The 25,387-nt window shown below is 43.2% G+C and overlaps 1 protein-coding gene across 3 annotated transcripts in view; it reads right to left on the bottom strand.

Moving 5' to 3' along the window:
* KLHL7 (kelch like family member 7) overlaps positions 1–25,387 on the bottom strand; it is a 63,409-nt gene that overhangs the window by 36,381 nt on the left and 1,641 nt on the right. For 2 of the 3 annotated variants that reach the window (XM_062178220.1, XM_062178218.1), the window contains exons 2-5: positions 9,288–9,390; positions 7,949–8,042; positions 7,549–7,673; positions 314–489 (exon numbers count right to left, since the gene is read on the bottom strand). In XM_062178220.1, coding sequence (XP_062034204.1) covers positions 314–489; positions 7,549–7,673; positions 7,949–8,042; positions 9,288–9,390 — 498 coding nt within the window. The remainder of the gene's footprint in view (positions 1–313; positions 490–7,548; positions 7,674–7,948; positions 8,043–9,287; positions 9,391–25,387) is intronic. The other variant, XM_062178219.1, reaches the window with a different exon arrangement.

Genomic DNA, 25,387 nt, shown 5'->3' with positions numbered 1-25,387 from the left:
GTCCCACCTGTCACGTACGGTAATGTATTTTCAGGTTCCAGGGATTAGGGTGTGGACATCTTTTGAGGAGGCAGATCTGTCTACCATGGTACCTAACACTGTTTCCTCGATCAGGCCTGTTTCTCCAACAGCCAGCCCTCACAAGCACCCAAGACTTACTTTTCTTAAGAAACAAGACTCTATTTACTCTGTGTAATGAAAAAAACACATCATTTTCTAATATGATTCTTCTCCTTGTCATGTATCTAAACAAGAGGTGTAAGAACTCAGAGTATATTTTCACTAAGAAAAATGTGAGAAGGCAATTAGTCACCTGATCCTCTGCCCTGACAGTCAGAGTGTCCTGGTTGAGAAGATGTGTTACGCGCTTGACATCAAGCTGGAGAAATTCATCAGTTTTGTAAACTTCAGTAAAATGCTGATGAATAAAGTCGTCTGCAGTCGCTTTCAGTTCAGGACAGTCCAGACACTCGGCCAGCACACTTATACCTACACACAAGACAAGGAAAGAATGCAGCGTCACTTAAGAAAATCAAATACACACCGAAGACAAAGAATGATTTCAGAAAAATAAGACTGAGTGAGTTCCATAAATCTGAATCCTTTTCTGTTCGGTTGATTTGTCTATTTTTATACCCATGTCTTATGTTTGGCTGATTTTGATTTTTGCACAACCAGTCCCCTTCCACATTTTGTTCAAATGTTTCTAGGTCATGATTAAACATCTTTAAATATATTTGCAAGAGGAAATAAGTTTTATCTTTTCTATGTTAAAAATTATGATGTGATGGCCGGCGCCGCGGCTCACTAGGCTAATCCTCCGCCTTGCGGCGCCGGCACACCAGGTTCTAGTCCCGGTCGGGGCACCGGATTCTGTCCCGGTTGCCCCTCTTCCAGGCCAGCTCTCTACTGTGGCCAGGGAGTACAGTGGAGGATGGCCCAAGTGCTTGGGCCCTGCACCCCATGGGAGACCAGGAGAAGCACCTGGCTCCTGCCTTCGGATCAGCGCGGTGTGCTGGCCACAGCGCGCCAACCGCGGCGGCCATTGGAGGGTGAACCAACGGCAAAAGGAAGACCTTTCTCTCTGTCTCTCTCTCTCTGTCCACTCTGCCTGTCAAAAAAAAAAAAAAATTATGATGTGATTTTAAGTAGGACTTCACTGAACTCAGGAGAGCTCACTTCTGCAACATACAGGTGCTCCATTTAAGAACATGACAAATATCACATTTGTTCAGAGATACATTTATTTATAATGTTTTGATTTTTTATGAGATTCAGTGTGAATACACAATTTTCCCACATAAGCCCTATACATTTCCCAGATATTTTAATTTTGGATTATTTTAATTTTGGAGCAAGTTTCACACCATTTGTCATATCTATTCTGTATCAGGAGTCTGCAAAGTTCTATCCATGGGCCAAACCCAGACTGTCTTGTAGGATCAGCCGCTAGGAGTGGTTTTATATTTTTAAAGGTTTGTGGGGAAAGAAAATGAAGAAAAGTGGGAGGGAAAAGGAAGGAAAGGGAGTAGAAGAAAAATGGGGGAGCAGAAGGAAAGATACGACTACATGAGGCCCACAAAGACTGAAATATTTACTATTTGTGCTGATGCAGAGAAAGTTTGCAGTTCGCTTTCTGTATGTAATCACTAGTTATTTTTCTGCATGTGACCAAGCATGCAACAACACTCCTTTACGTCCAAGTTGAATCTTTTTCAGTTTATCATCTTTGACTGTGCAGGTTGTCTTCAGTGAGTAAGATTTGATGCTTTCGTATTTCTACCATAAAGGTTCTCATAATTGATGCCTGCTTGTCAGACTCTATGGCCTTTTCCTCTTTGTAAAATGTGCTGGCTGGCTGATACCTCTGTGTGCTGGGTGTTAGTGGTGAAGAGTCTGCCATGTTTGGACACTTCTGCTCCCACTAGGAATATGATATTTTCAAAAACTATTTCTACTTTAAGAGCCTAAATTTTTAAAAAATATCAGCCATAGAAACTGAAATCACAAAAGAGCTATTAATATCTGTTGCTAAGTTTTTTTCTCCTACAGCTGATTAGTATAGCAAGTTACCATACTAGATTTCTTGACACTGAAATTGTGGCATTTCTGAATTAAATCCTACCTGGTCACAAAGTACTTTTTAACTAGTGAACTTCCAGAGCAGTTTTAGGTTCACAGCAAAACTGAAGGAAATAGAGTCCCCAAGTACCCTGTGTCATCACACATGCACAAGCTCTCCTAATGTCACTATCCTGCACCAGGCTCTGCTTTAAAACACATCCTAATTTAATTTGCTGATTTTCTTTAGCACTTACAAAAAAGCAAATCTCAACATTTCTAAATGAAACTGAAGTTTTGTACAAGTATATGCACACATATGTCCCTTACCCAGTGTTCGCATTATGATAATACCACCCCAGCTGAATGAATGATTGGGAAAGTTTTATACGCTATTGATTTAGAACAACTTAAGTAACAGAAGCACTGATCTATTCACTGACAGCCTGGTATCCATAAAGCCATCAGGCAGAGTATTAATTGGGAACAGGTCTTTTATCCTTTTCACCTGTTTGAGGTTTTGGGTTTCAAATTTTCTGTTTTTCAGAAAAGTTTGGTTTTGGTTTTTTGTTTTCATATCTATAATTCTAATTATTGATGGTTTTTTGATCTTTTTTTGGATTTGTTAAGTTTCTGGCTACTTTATACTATTCTTTGAAATAATTAGCTTCTGCTTTATTGGCCAAGTTGTTTAGTTTTATTTTCCTACTTCATTAATCTATGCCTCAAAAAATATTTCCTTCTACTCCTATTATATATTTAAATGTTTTCCCTACCTGAGTGGAATACTTAAGCCAAAAAAGACAGAAATAAATGCAGTTATCTGGAAAACATTTTAAGACTACAAATTTTCTCCTAAGAAATACTCTGGCTACATTTCAAAGGTTTTGACTTACTGCATGCTTCCAAGGGTACTTCAAAAAGTCTGTGGAAAAATGGAATTAGAAGTTTATTTTGCTGCAAAAAAATTGATATGCATGCATAAATTTTTCATTAATAGGCATTTCCCATGAACTTTTTGAAAACTCCTCATATTATCATACATGTCTATAGAATCTATTAGTTCTTTTAAAAACAATTTACTTATTAGAGAGACAGAAAAAGCTTTCCCATCTACTATTCAGCCTCCAAACTCCTGTAACAGCCAGGACTGTGCCAAGTCAAAGTCTGGGAACGAGCAACTCAATCTACATGTCCTACATGGGCAGCAGGAATCTCGTTACTTGAGCCTCCACCTGCTGCCACTTACGGTCTGCATTAGGAGGAAGTTGAAGTTAGGGGCTGGGCATGGAACCCAAGCACTGGGATGTGGGCATGTTAAGTACTAGGCTAAATGCTGCTATGTAATTTCATTTTAAGTATCTTTTTTTGGGGGGAAAGAGTTAGAGAAGAGATATGGAGTGAGAGAGGGACTGCGATCTTCCACCCACTGGTTCACTCTCCAAATGGCTGCAATTTCTGGGGCTGGGCCAGGCCACAGCCAGGAGCTCCATCCAAGTTTCCCATGTCAGTGCAGAGGTCTAAGCACCTGGGACATCTTTCACTGTTTTCTCAGGCATATTAGCAGGGAGTTGGATCATAAGTGGAGCAGCTGGGTCTCCAACCAGCACCTGTAAGGGAATGTCGGTATGGCAGGTGGTGGCTTTACCTGAGTCTGTGATGCCACAAGGTCAGCCCCTAAGTATCTTTTTAAAAGTACTTCATTCTTCAGTTAAGTTTCCAAGTGTCCACAATGATGTGGGAGAAGGAATGACCCTTTGCAGTTACTCTAGAGTTTACTGCACGGTGCTGGGGGATGAGCCTGTGTCTCTTCTCTTGTAGGTACTCCAGATTATATGCAATCAACAAGCAGGATTTACAAACACTGCACAGGTGTCTGGAAACAACTGTGTTCTTTGATCACTAGGCAAAACATTCTGTGATACTCACCAGAACAATTCTGTGTTATGTAAATTCATATAGCTTTTTAAAGCTGATTTTTTATATTTCTGGGCAATTCTATTAGTCACTCATCAACCTTTCAAAAAATTCCCTTTCTTGCAGTGGGCTCTGTGGTATAGCAGGTAAAGCTGCCGCCTGTAGCGCTGGCATCCCACATGGGCACTGGTTCAAGTCCTGGCTGCTCCACTTTCGATTCGGCTCCCTACTAATGCACTTGGGAAAGCAGCAGAAGACAACCCCAAGTACTTGGGCTCCTGTACCCAGGTGGGAAACCTAGAAGAAGCTCCTGGCTTCTGATTGGTCCAGCTTCAGCCTGTGTGGCCATTTGGGGAGTAAACCAGCAGATGGAGGATCTCCCTCTGTCTCTCCCTCTTCTCCTCTAATTCCGCCTTTCAAGTAAATAAATAAATAAATCTTTTAAAAAAATAGTTTAAAAAATTAACTTTCTGAGAGCAGGAATTTATCCTATTTTTAGGGTACCTGAGTCTCATACTGGAGTACCTGGATTCGATTCCTGGCTTTGGCTCTTGACTGCAGCTTTCTGTTAATGCAGATCTGAGAGGAGGACGATCACAGCTGAAGTTGTGTTCCTGCCACCCATGGAGGAGACCTGGACTGCATTCCAAGCTCCTGACTTTGGTCTGGTCCATCCCTGGCAGTTATGGGCATTTGGGGTGGGAACTAGCAGAAGGACAAGCTCTGTCTACCTTTCTCTCTGCTTCTCAATTTAAAAAATAAAAATCTCTTTCTGTTTAAATCAACAAAAGTCATATTACTTTGGTTACAGCTAAGAAATCTAACCAGTACATATATGTCTTGAGCTCTTCACCTCTCACCTGGCTGGAGCACTTTCTCTAATATTTTTCTCAGAAAGACACAGGTGATTATACATTATTCCCTTGCAACACCCTAAATAAGTAATGCTTTGGAATACAATGTTTTTTCCTCCACTTCAACAGTTGCAAACTTTGCACAATTCTCTTTTAAAAACACATTTTGAGAGCTCATGTTTATATATAATAGGGAAAAAACTTAAATTCTTAGGAACATCAATCTTACAGATATATGCAGCCCCAAACCATGGCCCAGAGAGATGGAGGGACTAACACCAGAGTGTCTCTGTTGCATCAGTGGGTTAAAGACTGGTCTTTCACTTTCTAACATAGGGAACTTCTCTGAGCCATGACTTGAAAACTTTCGTCGCGTGTTCACCAGCATACCAGTCCCCTTCTAGTTTAATTCCTTTTCTGGGTAGTAGGCCAAGCCTTATTTTTTATCTCCTTTGCCTGGCTTTTATCCTCCCCTGTAATTTATTCTGCTTTCTTTCCATTTGCCTTCCAAGATCTTTCTCTCTGTGCCCACAGTGGTGAAATGTGCTGGAAAGAATACTGGAGGATCCAGAAGGAGGAAGGCCTAGGAGGAGGCAGAAGGACAGAGGGGTTTTAGAAACGCTCCCAAGCATCTCTAGGAGCCTTGTGCCCAGCTTCTATCTTGTGTTCATTTTCCCCCTCCCCGAGGTAAAATCTTAGCATGCACAGGATGACCAGGATGACAAGGCCTCTCTCTCTCTACTTCAGCTGAGGCCACTTTTCTTTGCTCGCTGCTTTCTTAACGTTTCCACCCTGACGTTCTTTACCTTCCTGCAGTGGAATCACAGCAAGGGTAGGGCAAAGCTATTTCAAAGGTCTGGGGTGAGCACTGTAGCATGGCAGGCTAAGTTGTAGCTTGGGAAACCTGCATCCCATACTGAAGTGCCTGAGATTAGAGTCCCTGCTTCTCTGCTTCCAAGCTGGCTTCCTGCTAATGTACTGTGAGGCAGCAGACCAGGACTTGGGTCCCTGCAACCACATGGAGGACCCAGGCCCAGCCCTGGCTGTTGCAGCCATTTGGAGAGTGAACAGGCAGACGGAAGATCTCTATCTCCCCTTCTCCCTCTCTAACTCTGCCTTTCAAGTAAATAAAATAAACCTTAAAAAAAAAAAAAAAAAAAAAGAGCTTGGGAAGAGATACTTACCTGATAGCAATAAATAAGCTCATTAAATACTGTATCAACATTTTCCAAAGCACAAAATGGCTTTTAAAAAGAGCTTTCTTGTATCTAGGATAAGGAATAAGGCTTCCATCTAGTGATGGTATGCTGATGAGATAAACATGAATGTTATTTTTACTTAAGCATATGATGTGCTAAGTCTGTCCCAGATGAGAAAACTAAGGTTATATAATTTGTCTGAGGTCACATAGCTAGAAAGTGAAAGAACTGCTATTAGAATTCAAGTATTCTAATCCTTAACTATGTTGTCTCCCACACTGTCAAAATTACTAACTTGTTTATACTAGAAGACATAAAAATCTAACTGCTAATTGAGCAATTATTATAGCACTCTATTTTGAAGCTATTAATAAAATATTTAGGGGTAGGCATTGTGGTACAACAGGTTAAGCCACTGCTCAATGCCCATATCCCATTTCAGAGTGCTGGTTCAATTCCGGCTGTTCTGGCTAATGTCCCTGAGAAAGCAGTGGAAGATAGCTCAGGTACAGGGAGTTGGATCAGAAGCCAGGAAGCTCATCTGGATCTCCCATGTGGGTGCAGGGGCCCAAGCACTTGGGCCATCTTCCACTGCTTTCCCAGGAGCATTAGCAGGGAGCTGGATGGGAAGAGGAGCAGCCAGGATTCAAACTGGCGCCCACATGGGATGCTGATGAAGCAGGTGGTGGCTTTACCTGCTACACCACAATGCCAAGCTCCTCTTAAATTTTATTAAAAGGAACATTCTACTAGGCAGTGTCTTTAAGGTAAACTGATACCTTTATTTTTGGTAAAGATTTATTTATTTATTTGAAAGGTAGAGTTAGAGAGAGGCAGAGAGGGAGAGAGAAAGGTCTTCCATATGCTGGTTTACTCCCCAGATGGCTGCAATGGCCGGGGCTGTGCTGATCCAAAACCTGGAGCCTTTTCTGGGTCTCCCACATGGGTGCAGGGGCCCAAAAAGTTAGAACATATTCCATTGCTTTCCCAGGCCAGAGCTGGATTGGAGGTGGAGCAGCTGGGACTCAAACCAGCACCCATATGGGATGCTGGCACTGCAGGTGGCAGCTTTATCTGCTAAGCCACAGCACCAGCCCCTGAACTGATACTTTTTTTGACAGGCAGAGTGGACAGTGAGAGAGAGAGACAGAGAGAAATGTCTTCCTTTGCCGTTGGTTCACCCTCCAATGGCTGCCACGGCCGGCGCATTGCGCTGATCCGAAGGCAGGAGCCAGGTGCTTCTCCTGGTCTCCCATGGGGTGCAGGGCCCAAGCATTTGGGCCATCTTCCACTGTACTCCCGGGCCACAGCAGAGAGCTGGCCTGGAAGAGGGGCAAACAGGACAGAATCCGGTGCCCCGACCAGGACTAGAACCTGGTGTGCTGGCGCCGCAGGCGGAGGATTAGCCTGTTAAGCCATGGCGCCGGCCCTGAACTGATACTTTTAACAATGCTTTTTTCCTTTATTAAAATACACACTGTGGATTTAACGAGAAATCAGGATCTGGTATTTCTTACCAAGACAATTTGAAGCATCAACTTGTTCTTTCAAAAAATCAACACACATTTTCTTCACAGGTTCAATCTGGTACTGGTTTGCTGCATCTAGCAAGGACTGAACATTGTTGCTATTCACAGAAATTCTGCAAATAAATAAAATAAAAATGAGTTATTACTGCCCCACAATTTCTTATTACCACAATAATCTAATGTAGAATGTATTGTACTAGCCACTAAAATAAAACAAAAATTAAGCATTACAGTCCTTGAATTAGTTTGGCAGAAGATTCTTAACTCCTCCGTCCTTGCAGTTTTCTACTCTGAAGAATTTGGGGCACGCCAATCTGTCACAGCAAGCTTTGCCACGGTAGATCCCAACTTTACTCTGCTAAAACAGAAAGGATCTTTCTTCACTCACCTAGCAGTATAAGCAAATTCCACAAGTTGTTCAATAATGTCAGGTTCAGCATCTTTGAGTTCTACTTCAAAGGACTTTGATTCAAGCATGTTTGCTGCAGTGAAGAGACATGAATAGCATCAGGACTATCACAGGTTAACTGAGGGCCCAGAACATTCCAGGCCAGATGACACATGGAGAAGAATGGCACAGAGCTCTCTGTAAGAAAAGACCCCAGGAAGCCCACCACTCCTATAATGGAAACCAACTCTCCAAACTGGAGATGTGCCTTAAATTAATCCAAGAAATTAATGAATCAGTGTAGTTCTTTAGATAAGCCCGAGTAAACACACAACTACATTTAGCTTTGCCCAACTCCTAAAATAATTTAACAGCCCTCTTTTCATACTGCTATAAGCAAATGCCTCCAATGTAACTGGATAAACTGTAAGAACAATACCATTTATATACATCGCCTCTATAACTTGCAAATCTCTCACAATTCCTCCTAAAAGCCCTTGTAGGGAGTTGGAGTACCCACGAGATGCTTGGCCCCCTGCATCCAAAGTGGAGACCTAGATGAAGCTCTGGCTTCAGCCTGGCCTAACCTTTGCTGTTGTGGCCATTTAGGGGAATGAAGCAGTGGATGGAAGATATCTCTCTCTCTCTTTCTCTCTCCACCTCTCCCTCTCTCTCTGTGTAACTCTGCCTTTCAAATAAATAAATCCTTAGGGGGAAAAAAAAAAAGAAGAGGAGGAAGAGGAGGAAAAGAAGCAAATCCTGGGCATTCAAGTGGAAGCTGGGGATCTCCATTAGTGAGGGCATCATGCCTTTAGCTCTCAAAGGTTTCCCCTCTGAACAATCATCATGTGACCACTTTTCAAACACTTTGCTATTCTATCAGCCTCCATTCCTTGAGAGCTTTATTTTTATTTATTTATTTATTTATTTTTTTGACAGGCAGAGTGGACAGTGAGAGAGAGAGAGACAGAGAGAAAGGTCTTCCTTTGCCGTTAGTTCACCCTCTAATGGCCGCCGCGGTCGCGCGCTGCGGCCGGCGCACCGCGCTGTTCCGATGGCAGGAGCCAGGTGCTTCTCCTGGTCTCCCATGGGGTGCAGGGCCCAAGCACTTGGGCCATCCTCCACTGCACTCCCTGGCCACAGCAGGGAGCTGTCCTGGAAGAGGGACAACCGGGACAGGATCGGTGCCCCGACCGGGACTAGAACCCGGTGTGCCGGCGCCGCAAGGCGGAGGATTAGCCTGTTGAGCCACGGCGCCGGCCTCCTTGAGAGCTTTAAACCTAACCCCATCTCATTCTCACAGGAAAAATGATGACATGTTTTGTTTTAAGAAACTTACTTGTGAACATTAAGTTAAAAAAGTGACTGGCTGCAGCAAGGACAACTCGATGAGCAGGAATCTTCCTTTCCTGGACCATGAGGATCACATCACACAAAGTTTTCTATCAAAGGAGAAATACATGAAGTTAAATGGGGCTCACTAGGTCGAGCTTAGCAACACACAGGCACACAGACACAGGCACACAGACACACACGTATGTTTACTGAAGGCTTTCTATTTTCCATCTAAACCCAGGCTTTTTCCAGCACACAGTTTGTTTATAAGACATATGAAGGTATTTAAGAAAGTCTGTGAAAAGGGGGAATTAGATGTTAACTTTCTAACAGTTTTAAAAGCTATGCGTAATTTTTTCATAAGACTCACTTCCTGTGAACTTTTTAAAGGCCCCTCATATTTACGAGGGACTTTAAGATGCTTCCATTTAACACCAAAATTTCTCACTGAGCTCCCAAAGTCAAGAGAAAAAAACGAAAGCTTCTTATAATCAGAACTAAAGACATCTATAAATCGTTCTGAAAGCAAATTTTTTTTCTGACACAACTTCAAAGATCATTCCCAAGGTGCACTTTTCTGGGAGGAATTAAACGTCATAATGGCAGTGTCCTTGACAATTTCTTCAAAGTCAGCCATCTGTTTTTACATTACGTTCCCCCAGTTATCACTGATAAAATCCAGAGTGCATACTGCATTCTCCAAGAAGGTAGCCTCAGGAGATCTAACTTGACACAGAAACAATGCAGAACAAACAGAGTAGAAGAACTGAATGTCCTCTCTCCAACAAGCTTTCCTTCAGCACACTTCTTTCAAACGTACTGCTGGCAGAAGCTGGACAGAAGCCACAGCGTGAATTCTGACCAGGGCCAAAATGGCATCACCAGCCTGCCAGAAAAGCCAATAATTAAAACTTGGGGAAAACGGAATATTAAAGAAAAATCCTAAGCTTTACTGCAACCCTTACAGATGAATTTCAAGGAAAAATAAATCACTTTTGCGAAATAAAACTTAAAATTTATTTTTTGAAGTTTTACTTATTTATCTATTTGAAAGGCACAGTGACAGAGAGGGAGGGAAGAGGGGACAGAGAGAGAAGAACGATACAGGACATACACAGTTGCAAGCAAATCAGGTCACATCTGATCCCTGAGTTCTCACAGGGGAGCAATTTGTGGCTACTACTGGGAACTTCCAGAAAATGTAGGGCTACACTCAAATGTGGTAAAAAATATGTCTAAGAATAGGGAGTTTAAAAGTAGAGTGGATTTATAGGCACTGAAAGAAGTTGGAGAAAAAATCTTTGTTTGACAACTGAGTTTTTGTCCAAGATTAATTTCCAGCTGTATGTTAATGTTGTATATGTGTAGGTGAAGTGAGAGCTCTTTATATCCAAACAGAACATTTACTTGATAGTACTACAACAGAGTTCCCTCCTGCTATCAGTCAGCTAAGGAAGAGGTGTATCCACAGATAGGAAAAGAGAGCGAGACCTGGGTAACTTAAGAGAATTTAAGAGGTATTGTGTCCTAAATGAGATGAAGAGTGACAAAGTTAAAAAAGTGAAAACAACTAACCCCTGAACACTACCTGTTAAACTGAAGAAGAAAAACAACTTCGCAATTCCTCTGTTCATGTCTCCTATTTGTTTTCTTTGTGTTTATTATTTTCAGCTTTTGGAACTTCAGTTCTCAATATCTAAGTTTACTTTTAGTAGGGGTTAGTTAAACCCTTCATATTTATTATGAAAATATATTTTGGCTGATATTTGCCATCTTCTTTTACACTATTTATTATGCTTTCTTACTGCCTTTTTTTAAACTATCTTTTCTTTATGAAATTATAACAGCTATCAAATATTTGCTAACTGAATCCAGAAAGGTATTAATCAATTACTCCAGGAACGTAAGGAAGGTTTAAGAACAATGATTTTACTAGTGTAATCCATATGTCAATAGGCTAAAAAAGAAAACTTTCATCCAGAAAATCTTCCATAGATGGCAAAAGGGTGTGTGACACAATTAAAAATCCTGAAAAACTCTAATCAATCAAATGGTGTGTCTCCACATATACTGAAGGTCATTTGTCAGATATCAACAGCAAACACCACATGTGTTGGTGACACAGGAGAGCTGTTCTTCAAGTTTGAAATGAGGCATACATACCCTTGTCACTACTATTATTTAACACTCTTCTGGAAATTTTGGCCAAGCCAGTTAGGAAATATAACATAAATCAACTTGACATTTGTAAAACTAACATGAAAAATGAGTAAGATGGCCAGACACAAAATAAATATGAAAAATCAGATAGCTATTCTATATGTAAATAAGCCATAGAGAAACATAAATTAGAAAAAATATCTCAAGTCATAGCAGCAAAAAAAAGTATTAAGAAATAAGAAATGTGAGGCATCTACATTAAGTGGGATTTGGTATAGAATAAGGACACCACTTAAAAAATAAGGTGACAAGGGCTGGCATTGTGGCATTGCAGCCATTTGGGAAGTGAACCAGCAGACGGAAAATCTCTTTCTCTCTGTTTCTCCCTCTCTGTAATGCTGCCTTTCAAGTGAATAAAATAAATCTTTTTAAAAAGAAAAGAGGGCCGGGTGCTGTGACATAGCAGGCAAAGCTCACCACCTGCAGCACCAACATCCCACATGGGTGCCAGATCAAGCCCTGGCTGCTCCATTTCTGATCTGGCTCTCTGCTATAGCCTGAGAAAGCAGTACAGAATGGCCAAAGTCCTTGGGCTCCTGCACCTGTGTGGGAGACCTGAAAGAGGCTCCTGGCCTGGCTTCAGATCAGCCTAGCTCTGGCTGTTGCTGCCATTTGGGGAGTGAACCAATGGATGGAAGAAAGACATATTTTGTTCTCTCTCTCTCTCTCTGCCTCTCTGTAACTCTGCCTTTCAAATAAATTAATTAATTTTTAAAAATAAGGTGACAAAGTGAAGCACAGGAAGTGTTTAGGGTAGGGAAACAATTCTGTATGATACTGTAACGAGGGCTACATTTCACACATTTGTCAAAACCCACAGAAGGCTCGTGGCGAAATGAAGAACTGTAAAGGATGGCCTTTAGTTAGTAATAATGCAACCACACTGTCTCTCGCCAGTTGTACAAGTGTATCACACCACCGTAAGATGTCAACATGAGGGCTGTGTGCACGCACAGGGGCAGCAGAATAAATGAGAACTCTATACTACAAGCCTAACAGTGTTCCAACCTCCTGTTTTCCGGGGTACCATGGGCTGAGATCTGAAGAGATAGTGAAGATTGCCGGCGTGCTAGGAGGGCTCCTCATGCTTTTTGTGTCTGTCCATGGTCCTGCTGATTTGTCTGTAACCTGTACTGCATCTTGGCTCCAGGTAAGAATTAAACTAATGCCTATAATAACCTACAACTTCAGCAAAATGAACTGTATCTAGGAGATGGCTGCCCTGTAAATGTAGTTGAGACGTATTTCTTGGAGTTCCTTTATCTCCTAAGTTTATGTGGCATCAAAGTGAACAGATACACATTAGCTATTCTCATTGAAAGTATAATCACAGGCCGGCGCGTGGCTCAACAGGCTAATCCTCTGCCTTGTGGTGCCGGCACACCAGGTTCTAGTCCCGGTCGGGGCGCCGGATTCTGTCCCAGTTGCCCCTCTTCCAGTCCAGCTCTCTGCTATGGCCTGGGAAGGCCTTGGGCCCTGCACCCGCATGGGAGACCAGGAGAAGCACCTGGCTCCTGGCTTCGGATCAGCGCGGTGCGCTGGCCGCAGCGCGCCAGCCGCGGCAGCCATTGGAGGGTGAACCAACGGCAAAAGGAAGACCTTTCTCTCTGCCTCTCTCTCACTGTCCACTCTGTCAAAAAAGAAAAAAAGTATAATCACATTTGAGCTGATGAATTTAGATTTTATTTGCCACATCTTGGTATGTTATATTCAAAGAAAGTTTTCAATAACCTTGGTGATGAATAGTCATGAATGCAAAAGGCCCATGGGACAGAAGTGATCACTATCACGTAAAGCTGAATGCTTGGGAATCCAATCAGGAACATCATTTAGGAATATTTTTTCCTTGCTGGATTACAAAAATGTAATCCTGTTTTAAAAAGAAAAGAGGGCCGGGTGCTGTGACATAGCAGGCAAAGCTCACCACCTGCAGCACCAACATCCTGTTATGTCTAGAAATTAAGCTGTAAATTCTGCATGGTGAGTTAGCCTGACTGCTCCTGGTACCCTGGCTGCATGAGGATTTCCCTGGACCTCTAGAAGTTGAAGTAAAGCCTGTGGATATCATCTCTTACCATTTCAAATGTGATCTTTTCATCTTTTTAAATGGAAAACATGATTCTATCAATATTTATGAATTTTTTGGGCTGGAATAATGTAGTTTCTTCATATAATAAAATTGTATAAAGGTATTTTATGAAAAAAAGTGTTCTTAAACATTATTCTATTAGTTTTAAAACTGTGGTAAGGGATTGTATAATTGAAAAAAATGAAATTGGGATAAGTTAATCATTTAGGGAAAACATGAGATTCCTCAGGCATAGTGTGCTCCCCTCTTCCTCTGAGCAGGGACACAATGGGAAGGAAGTTTCAGTCCTTTTCTCCTCCTGTCAAGAGTGCAAGTAGGGGTCACTGGCCTCACATAGCCAGGCCTCCTGGCTCATTATTCTCCCCTAAGTCAGCCTCAGGTGGGATCTACTCACTGGGGTCATTAGCTGCTCAGCCTTAACCTGAGCAGGGAGTGATACCAAACATAGTTTAGGGGAGAAAGTACAGGAAACCCAGTTTTATTCTCAGGTCAAAGCCACGGCCTTCAGTCTGTCTTCATATTAACTTACTTGTTTGCTGTGTCAGAACTAGTAGTGAAGAAAGGCCCCTCAAGTTCATATGTACAGCCACTCCAAGTATCACACAGGAACACAAATTTCAGGGTAATTCTAGCACTTACAAGCTTTGGGGCTTTGGCAGGAAGAATTCTTTGGTTTTAGAAGAAGCTCATCTCAAAACAGGTAGGCATTTTAGGCATCCGTTGATGCAGGATCTTTTACCTTTTTTTTTTTTTTTTTAAGATTTATTTTATTTGTTTGAAAGACAGAGTTACAGAGAGAGGTAGAGACAGAGAGCGAGAGAGGCCTTTCATCTGTTGGTTCACTCCCCAAATGAACACAACAGCCAGAGCTGAGCCAATCCGAAGCCAGGAGCTTCTTTTGGGTCTCCCACATGTGTTCAGGGGCCCAAGACTTGGAGCATCTTCTATTGCTTCCCCAGGCCATAGCAGAGAGCTGGAATAGAAGTGGAGCAGCCAGAACTTGAACCAGTGCCTATGTGGGGCGCCAGGGCTTTAACCCACTGTGCCACAGCACTGGCCCCATATCTTTTACTCTTTGAAAAGATTTATTTATTTGAAAGGCAGAATTAGAAAGAGAAAGACACAGAGAAAGAGAGAGACTTTTCATCTGGTGGTTCACTACCCAAATGGCCACAGGGGTCAAGGCTGGGCCAAGCTAAAGTTAGGAGCCTGTAACTCCATCTGGGTCTACCATGTGAGTGACGGAGACTTAAGCACTTGGGCCATATTCCACTGTTTTCTCAGGCTCATTAGCAAGGAGCTGGGTCAGAAGTGGAGCATTCAGGACTTGAACTGGCACCCATATGGGATGCCATTGTCACAGGCAGTAGCTTAACTCACTGCACCACAATGCTGACCTTGGACCTTTTATTCTTTATCACATTTGACAGGAAAGACAGCAAAGGTAGTGAGGTCTACTTAAGTTCCAAAGCATTGTATGAAGTTTTGGCATCTAACAACATATGTTGCCATTAGCTGGAGGCATGCAATCAACTGTCCAAATTCTGTTACAGCCGAGGAGGGGCCTAATGAGTATCCTTTACATGGCTTATCAAAAAGTTTCTTTGGCCGGCGCTGTGGCTTAACAGGCTAATCCTCCACCATGTGGCGCCGGCACACTGGGTTCTAGTCCCGGTCGGGGCGCCGGATTCTGTCCCGGTTGTCCCTCTTCCAGGCCAGCTCTCTGCTATGGCCAGGGAGTGCAGTGGAGGATGGCCCAAGTGCTTGGGCCCTGCACCCGCATGGGAGACCAGGAGAAGCACCTGGCTCCTGCCTTCGGATCAGCGCGATGCGCCGGCTGCAGCGGCCATTGGAGGGTGAACCAATGGCAAAAAAAGGGAAGACCTTTCTCTCTGTGTCTCTCTCTCTCACTATCCACTCTGCCTGTCAAAAAAAAAAAAAAAGTTTCTTCAACTAGTCACTCCTAGTGACATTCCAGGTTGGCCCTGGATAAATCAAATATGGGAGAAAGGCAAGGTTTTCAGGGGTATGGTGTTAAGGCCCTAAAGGAGACCTGTTAAATGTCATCTTCCAGCAGAGACAATGGAAAGGAAAAGAGGAGAGACTGCTCCAAGAGACAGGACTCACAGACATGAGGGAATGAAAAGCAGGGCAGGATCATAATAGGGATGCACAGGTGCAGAAGCACCAGGAGGATCAGCAAGCTAGAGACTGCAAAGCCACCAACTGCTCTGCAGAACTAGTGGCTGCAAATATAGATCACTCTTCTCTCAAAGGGAGGGAAGGGAAGGCTTTGTCACTACACAGAACTCAACCACTTCAGCATGCCTAGGATGCCAGGAGCATGGAATTAAAAGAAATTAAAAATAAAATAAAGCTTTAAATGTGCAGGATGGGCAATAAGGAAAGAAAGGTAACTCCATGAGACCTGCATATATCCTCACTCTGGCAAATTGATAACATTTTGTCCAAGAAAAAGAATGCACCCTATGCCAGAGAAACATGGGTGAACAATCATCTACAGACAGCAAATAGTGCACCTGCTAGCCTTCTGAGGGAAGACCCCTCCCAGCTGAGTTTAATCATAGTCTGCAGCTTTCTGACAGCCAAGAGACTACAGTAACCTGTCAGGGCCAAAAGCCAAGATTTTATTTTCTTGGGTTTCTGGAGAAGAGAGGATTTTCAAAGTTTCTGTTCTGTTCTTGGCTGGGAACAGCATCTTTGCTAATAGAATAGAAATGGGAGATTTGCTTTTATCTTTTCAGGTTTGTTGGGTTGGAGATGCTGCGGTGCTACTTTCAAGAGTCTTAGGAATGCTCTGACATACTGAAAAAGTGTGCACCTGGAAAGGGGAGAAATTCAGTCTCAGAGGTGCTAAATTTTCTGACTTCTCTCCAAGGGAAGTTAGCCCAGGCTGCATCTACTGAAGAAGCCACCTTGACTGTACCCAATGACTTCAGTCTTTCTGGATGAAGACTCTGAGCTGTGTAACACATCAGGGAGAGTAGATAGTTGGAATTCAATTGCCTTTCATTTTAATTCAGAGAGAACACAGATGTGGAAATTTGGTAATGAAGGGGCTCACAAGAGTCAAATTTGAGGGAATGTCATGTTGCTAGTATGGAATCAGGTGTTTTAGGCTGTCATCTGGTTTACTGCGGTACATCTGGACAGCTATGAACAACTTGGCTTAGGTATATTTGAGGAAAGAAATGGAAGTGAACTTGCAGCCCGTCATATGTCAAGGCAGGCACTAATGCATTATCTACTCATTTCAAAGCTCTGTGGTGTAACAATGTAAATAACCGCCTGAGCTGCTCCATGGAGGATCAACAAAGAACAGATAGTGCTGGAGGAGAGCAGCCCATCAGCAGTTAGGAGAGAACAAGGCATTCCTGTGCTGCTAAGCAAATACAAACCCAAGACAAGGCAAACCTGGAAATAAGAACTTAGAGCTGCTTAGTCCAGCTAGCTCCTGTTGAGGGTTTGGGGTGGGACCTTCGGTGCTCTGGGATTCTCATCTCAGGGAGTTTACATAAGGATCAACAGGCAAAGAAGACAATAAAACACACCATAGGCTGAAGGATGCTACTTGGTAATCCCCCATATGCAGCCCTTCTCTAGTAAAATTGAAGTGGAAAACAAAGCTTTGCTAAAAAAAGCCAATGTAGGTGGGCCTTTTAATCACCTCTGCACATCCCAATAATTGAAATCTCTGAATCTGCATATTCATATGTCAGGAGTGGGTGCGTGGGAGGGGCACAGCTGAGCCCAAATCTAGCTTAGGGCACACCTTACTTTGGAGACCTTAAGTAGAAGAATGTGGTTCTCTAAAGAGTAACTACACCAGCAGCGTCTTAAAGCTTTAACTTAATTAGAATAGCAACTGAGTTAGAAAGCAAGACAGACATGAGCTCAAAATACTTCATTTACCTTTTGAGTGAAGGTCAGAAATGTTTCTACCTACCAATTCCTTTAGCCCCTAAAGCCACATACAGATGCAAACACAAATAAGTGCACACTCGCTTGCTCGCTCGCTCTCACTCTCTCTCCTTCCAGGGAAAAGCCCTTTATATTGCTGGCTTTTCAAACTTCTCTAAGCAGCAAGAGTCATTCCTAAATAATCTAATCTCATATGATTTATTTTCACAGAATGATTTCTCTGTAAGTAGGACTAACAACCTCAAACAAGAGAAAGAAGAGTCTCCCTTCACTATCATGCTTAATAATTTACTTATAGGGGCTGGCGTTGTGGTGCAGTGGGTTAAGCTGCTGCTTGTGACACTGGTGTCCCATATGAGCACCTGTTCAAGTCACCTGCTCTACTTCTGATCCAGCTCCCTGCTAAGCCTGGGAAAGCAGCAGAATCCCGCCACCCACATGCAAGACCTGGATGGAGTTCCAAGCTCCTGGCTTCAGCCTGGCACAGCAGCCATTTGGGAAGTGAACCAGTGGGTGGAAGACAGCTCCCTCTCCTCCTCCGCCTTTCAAACAAACAAATAATCTTTTTAAAAAATCCACTTACAAAAGTTTTGCTTCTGATCTTAGCAATTAGTCTTTCTGAAAGTGGTTCTGCTGGTTTAGATATTTCAGGGAGCCAAAAGATGAAAGATTGAACCAAGTGATACAAATATTTCCACAAAATTGGAAGTGAAGACTGTGACCTGGCCATTATGGGCTGATCATTTTTACCTCCTCTTCAGGTAGAAAGAAAAAAAGGGTCCCATTTGCCTCTCAGTCTGACTCTGGCCATCAAGAACAAAACTGTTGCTCTACTCCATGGGCAAGAGATGCCCTGGAACTCAGGTGATCAAGGGATCCCCCTGGGGGGCCTCTGATTGCTGGCAAAGACAGCCCCCTGTGGATCTGTTGAGACCCACATATCTCCCAGACATGTCAAAAAGGCAAGACTCTGCCACTGTTTACCTGAGATACCATTTCTTAGAGTTGTGTAAGCAGACGGTGATCTTAGGGGAAGAAATAACTTATTTTCTTGCAATAAAAATAGTAGATTCCTTAAGCTTAGTGTTTATTCCTTGGCTGCAGCAAGAATCTACTGTGTGTGACATCCACCTGGGCTCCCATCTGCTGCCTTCATAGCACTCTGGGACAAAGCAAACTTCATGATGCAATGCTGTAAGTAACCAATCACTGTTGCTGATCCAAGCGTCTAGTGTCCTCTGTAAGCACACATTTAACAGCAACATCTAACTAATTAGCTTGTAAATAGTGTCAAGTCAAATCCCATACCCAACACTGGTAATGTGAAATCTAGTGATAAATCTTTTTTTTTTTTTTTTTTAAGATTTATTTGAAATGCAGAAAGAACAAGCAGAAGCATGCTGCAGTTGGACCAGAGTGAAGCCAGGAACTCCATCTGGGTCTCTGATGTGGGTGTCAGGGACTCACTTCCTTCAGCCATAATCTGCTGCTCCCCAGGCACATTAGCAGGGAGCTGGATTGGAAGTGGTGTAGTTGGGACTTAAATCAGCACTCTGATATAAGACTTGAGAGTCAAAAGTGGTGACTTAATCCACTGCACCACCATGTCAGTCTTGGTAAATCTTAAAAAATTGATTTAGGGGCCAATGCTGTGGTGCAGTGGGTTAAAGCCGAGGCCTATAGCACCAGCATCCTATATGGACACCAGTTTGAGTCCCTGCTGATGTACCTGGGAAAGACAGCCCAAGTCCTTAGGTCCCTGCATACACATGGGAGACCTGAAGAAGCTCCTGGCTTTGGATCAGCTCAGCACCGGCCATCATGGCCATTTGGGGAGAGAACCAGCAGATGGAAGATGTCTCTCTGTGGCTCTTTCAAATAAATAAAATAAATCTTTAAAAAAATATTTAATTTATTTGAGAGCAGAGAGAGGGGGAAACACAGAGCAAGAGCACCTATCTGTTGGTTCACTTCCCAAATGTTCCTGATATGCTGGGCCAGGGCTGAAGCTGGGAGCCAGGGATACAATCCAGGTCTCCAACACAGATGGCAGGAACCCAACAGCTGGAGCTATCATGGCTGTCTCCCAAGGTCTTCATTAGCAGGAAGCTGGAATCAGGAGCTGGAGCCAGGAAAAGTACCCACAAATTCTAACAGGGGACCTGGGTGCCTTAATGGCTAGGCTAAACACTTGTCCCTCTACTGGTGAATCTCAATCAGACTAAAACAGCCCTAAACAGGCAATATCAAAGGCTCAAGGCTAAAGGTTTGAGTCACCTCAACAGATAGAACCTTGAGGAGTTGGCTAAAGACAAAGAACAGGAAGGTAGTGAAGGAAGGAGTTATAACCACCACATGATAAATAACACTAAGGAACAGATTTTAAAAATGAACGTAGGGGCTGGCGCTGTGGCACAGCGGGTTAAAACCCTGGCCTGAGGTGCTGGTATCCTATGTGGGCACCGGTTCTAGTCCCAGCTGCTCCTCTTCTAATCCAGCTCTCTGCTGTGGCCTGGGAAAGCAGAGGAGGATGGCACAAGTCCTTGGGCCCCTGCGCCCGCGTGGGAGAACCGGAGGAGACTCCTGGATCGTGGCTTCAGATTGGCGCAGCTCCGGCCGTTGCAGATATCTGGGGAGTAAACCAGTGGATGGAAGATCTCTCTGTCTCTGCCTCTCTCTGTAACTCTTTCAAATAAATAAAATAAATCTTTTTAAAAAATGAATGTAGCTTCTAACTTAATTGTAATCCTTGCTGTTTTATTTGGCCAAGTTTCAACTAGTTTCCCTTCTTTTCATTTTCCCTCCACAATCATATAAAGAACTAACCCTCATTTAATCCTTAGGATCTGGAAGTGACTACAGAAGGAATGGACATCAGTTAGTGGACTTGAACTTGCAATTAGATATGGTAAGTGAAGAAAAAACAAAAACAAGAGCATGCACATTTTTACTGGCCAGCACAAGGGACAGACTGTGGTAGATATCTATGGATTCTGGCTAACTAACATCCAACTAAAACCCTTAGTTCCTATTTCTGAAAAAAATTCTTATTATGAACTCTCCTGGCAAAACAGCAATCCCGGAGACTGCTTCTCATTACAGAAGCCAAAAGTCAGCAATTTCTTCTATTCACTCCTTTCAGAACCAAGACCTGGAAAAAGATCTAATGCTAGCTAATTGGAAACCTACTTCCACAATTCTGACTCCTGAGTGGCATTAAGAGGGGAAGAAAGACATCTTTCAGCAGCAGCAGCAGTGGTCAAGGCGACTCTTGCACTGCGAGCTCGATCCCAGGGTTTCGGCTGTCCAGCTTTCAGAGGACCCCTGGCCTTGCTTGCTTGCCATGGCTGCTCATCTCCCCGCCCGTGGGCAATGCTATGAGCTTCAGATATCTTACCAAAAATTATTTTTATTTAAGACAGAATAGCTTTCTGCTGCTTACCACCAGGAATCTGGTCTATATTTATATGGACTGGACAATTTATTAATACTTCATACATCCTTTATCTCACTTATTCTAATATCAGTTAGGTAGACAAGTATGGTGTTGTAATCACTGTTGGTCTGATAAGAACACATAACACTGAGGAAATTGTGATTTGCTCAATGTTATCCAATTAGTAAGAAGACTAAGCTAGGATTCAAACACAGATCTATTTGATTCCAAAATCCAGGTTATTTCCAGTACAACATGTTGCTTCCCAAAGCAATGAGTGCCCAAAGACAACACCAAAAGTTTATGGAGGACACAAAACCACTTTTAAATAACTCTTCATAATAAAAGTTTACCATGTAACAGTAAATTGCAATTCAATTCAATTGTAACTTAAAAGAAAGGTGTAGGGACTGGCGCTGTGGTGTAGTGGGTAAAGCAACTGCCTGAAGTGCCAGCATCCCATATGGGTGCTGGTTCAAGTCCCAGCTGCTCCACTTCTGATCCAGCTCTTTGTTATGGCCTGGGAAAGCAGTAGAAGATGGCCCAAGTCCTTGGGCCCCTGCACCTACGTGGGAGACCTGGAAGAAGCTCCTGGCTTCAGTTCAGTGCAGCTCCAGCCACTGCAGCAATCTGGGGAGTCAATAAGCAGATGGAAGACTCCTCTCTCTCTCTGCTTCAGCCTAACTCTGCCTTTCAAATAAATAAATAAATCAAAGGACTAATCTTTAAATCATGAACAGGTCTATCAGATCCTTTCTCCCCAAGATTTGAAACTCTGATAGAAAAATGCACACCTGAGTGCTCACAGCTGAGCTGCAATGAAGGCAGCGTCCCAGAAAAAGGCTAGTGATGCTTTTGGGGCTGTCTTAGTTCTTGCAATTCCCAAGTCTTGGCCGTCTCCTCTTTTGAAAGGAATTTTGGGGGCTGGTGTTGTGGCACTTGCAGTGCCGGCATCCCATATGGGCGCCGGTTTAAGACCCAGCTGCTCCACTTCCGATCCAGTTCTCTACTATGGCCTGGGAAAGCAGTAGAAGAGGCCCAAGTGCTTGGGCCCCTGCACCCACGTGGGAGACCCAGAAGAAGCTCCTGGCTTCTGGCTTCAGACCAGCCCAGCTCTACCCATTGTGCGGCCATTTTAAGGGCAAACCAGCAGATGGAAGATTCTCTCTCTCTCGTTGCCTGTGTCTCTCTGTAATTCCACCTTTCAAGTAAATAAATCTTAAAAAAAAAAAAGGAATTTTGATACAATCATGCATCCCCTCAAGATACTTATGTGCTGCTGTACTCACTTAGCCAACAAGTGGTAAATGTCAGGATGGCTGCATGTACTGGACACTGCAACAGTTTACGGCAGCTCACTCTCCATATACTTGGCACTCTGTCCCTCCTTTGTCCTCTAAAATCTGTCTCCTCCCCACCCTGACATTACATTAAAAAGAGCATCAATTTTCAAGTTTAAATTTTCAGTTGGCACATTATCTCTTTTGGCCTCACTACAACATCTGATACACCTCATTGTCTCTTTCTAACTTACATCTTGGTTTCAATGATACCATTCCTGGCTGTCTTTATGCCTTTTCACTCCTTAATTGCCAATGCATGTTATGTCCTATTCTTTAAAACGTTTGATGTTGCTGGGCCAGCACCGTGGTGTAGTAGGTTAATCCTCTGCCTGTGGCGCCAGCATCCAATAAGGGTGCTGGTTCAAGTCCCAGATGCTCCTCTTCCAACGCAGCTCTCTGCTATGGCCTGGGAAAGAAGTAGAAAATGGCCCAAGTGCTTGGGCCCCTGCACCCACATGGGAGACCAGGAAGAAGCTACTGGCTCCTGATAGGGTGCAGCTCTGGCCGTTGTGGCCAGATTTGGGGAGTGAACCAATGGAAGGAAGACCTTTCTCTCTGTCTCTTCCTCTCACTGTCTGTAACTCTACCTCTCAAACAAATAAATAAAATCTTAAAAAAAAAAAAGTTTGATGTTGCCTAGAGTTTCATCTTCTATTCACTTCTTACTTTGCTCTCAGCACCCCCTAGACATATCTATACATCAACTATTTATTTAAAATTTAATTTATTTGCCAGAGAGAGAGAGAGAGACAGAGAAAAAGCAAGTTCTTATCACTGGTTCAATCCCCAAATAGCAATAGTTGGGGCTAGTGCAGTCCAAAGGTGGGAGCTGGGAACTCAATCCAGGTCTCCCATGTGGGCGGCAGGAACCCAATTACTTGAGCCACCACCTGCTGCCTTCCACAGCATGCATTAGGAGGAAGCTGGAGTCAAGAGTTGGAGCAGGGTATCATCAAACCCATGGAATTCTGATATGGGATGTGATGTTAACTGGCATCTCAAGTGCTAAGTCCCCACCACTGAGCTATTTATTTAACAAATAATTGAGTACCTATGTGGTAATGTTGGTAATACACCACTAAGACATAATCTTTGCCAACATGGAGCTTAGACAAACATGTTTGTTGCCTGTGGAAAAGACAAACATTAAACTAAAAAGTGATTTCAGCATTTTTAGAGAGATGAATGCCTGAGGGAAATGAACAGAGGGCCTTGACATAATCTAGGACATTCGGGGAGGAAATGGCATTTAAGGTAAGAACTGAAGCATGAGTAGGAGGGGAAGGGAGTTCCAGGCACTGCTACAATATTTTAGGCTCTGAAAGGAAGACAGATGTCTGGAGTGAAACAGTTAAGAGATGAGTCGTAGGAGATCTGACTGCAGAAGTAGGTAGGGATTAAAACAGATATAGGTTTTAAAGGCCAGGTTAAGGATAAGGATTCATTATAAATTCGTGACAACCTCAAAAGAGCTTCCAGGAACCCTGCCAGCCATCACACCATTTCTACTCTTCATAAAGACCACGTTCTTCAACCTCCAGCTTCACCTTCTTCCTCCTCTTTTCTTCCTTTATCCTTCTGATTCCAAACACAGCTATTTATCATTCTTGTCCTTCCCACTTATGAAGAGAACTGTCTTCCCTCTCCCTCCACCTAAGATTAATCACATTTACTTAGGATGTCATCTCAGGAATTATCAATTACTCATTCTGTTTTCTATACAGTAAACCTCTACAACTCAAATTCTCCCCACTAATTCTTTTTTAAATTTATTTGAGAGGTAGAGTTATAGACAGTGAGAGCAGAGAGAAAGGTCTTCCTTCTGTTGGTTCACCCCCCAAATGGCCAATATGGCCGGAACTCCGCTGATCCAAAGCCAGAAGCCAGGTGTTTCCTCCCGATCTCCCATGCGGGTGCAGGGGCCCAAGCACTTGAGCCATCCTCCACTGCACTCCTGGGCCACAGCAGAGAGCTGGACTGGAAGAGGAGCAACCCAGACTAGAACCCAGTGCCCATATGGAATGCCGGCACCACAGGCGGAAGATTAGCCTAGTGCGCCATGGTGCCGGCCCCTCTCGCCACCAATTTTTAAACATATCTCTCTTTTAAACAAATAAACCAAGCAACCTTCATCTGACTTTCTTACTCCCATGAAGGCCAAATTTCTCAAAAGGGCTGTCTCAATTTCCTCATATCCTACTCACTTCAGCTTATACCAGTCTGACTCCCATCTGCTTCCCCATCAAAATAACTGTCACTACAACAACAAAACCTTCTGTGTTGCTACATCTTTTCAGTGTTTTTAGTTCTAATCTTATACTGACTTCTCATCACCTTCAAAATTTGTGAAAATCTTACTGAAACAATTTTCTGATTTTCAAAAATTTTCTCCCATATGGGCGCTTGATAGATTCCCGGCTGCTCCACTTCTGGCCCAGCTTCCTGCTAAGGTGCCTGGGAAAGCAGCAGAGGATGACTCAAGTGCTTGGGCCCCAGCTCCTGAACCGCCCAGCTCTGGCCCTTGTGGCCACCTAGGGAGTGAATCAGGGGATGGAAGATCCTCTCTCTTTCTCTCCCTCTCTCTCTCTCTCTCTTTCCCCCTCCCCTCCACCCTCTCTATAAGTCTGCCTTTCAAACAAATAAATTCTTTTTTAAAAAAAGGAAAGGAAAAAAGAAACATATATTAATTTCAGAGTGTTCTCAAATTTTTGAAGGAGTGTTTCTGGTTGTATACAGAGGGGGGTCTTTGTTATCTAAACACTCACCCAGGTCCCCAAAATAATGAGGTCATAAGGGAAAACAAAAATGGTCAAAACACAAAACTATTTACTAAAGGAGAACACTGATAAAACTGGTCCTCACTCAAATATTCCTCCTCCAGCTCAGAACAGCTTTTGCTTCTGCAAATTCCCATCAACTGCCCTTGTCAGTCATTCTTGGGGAAGTCTCCCCTGTGTCAAGATGTTAGAAAGAACAATGCAATATAAACACAAGGTAAATCACATTTTGCAAGAAGATGCAGGATTCCACGAAGTTGGTACAAGTACTATGGGAGAATGTAAAGTCAATGACAA

This window comes from Lepus europaeus, chromosome 20, assembly GCF_033115175.1.
Source record: "Lepus europaeus isolate LE1 chromosome 20, mLepTim1.pri, whole genome shotgun sequence".
Taxonomy (NCBI): domain Eukaryota; kingdom Metazoa; phylum Chordata; class Mammalia; order Lagomorpha; family Leporidae; genus Lepus; species Lepus europaeus.
Note: the sequence above shows the minus strand (reverse complement) of the source record. Positions and strands in the feature narration are given on the sequence as shown.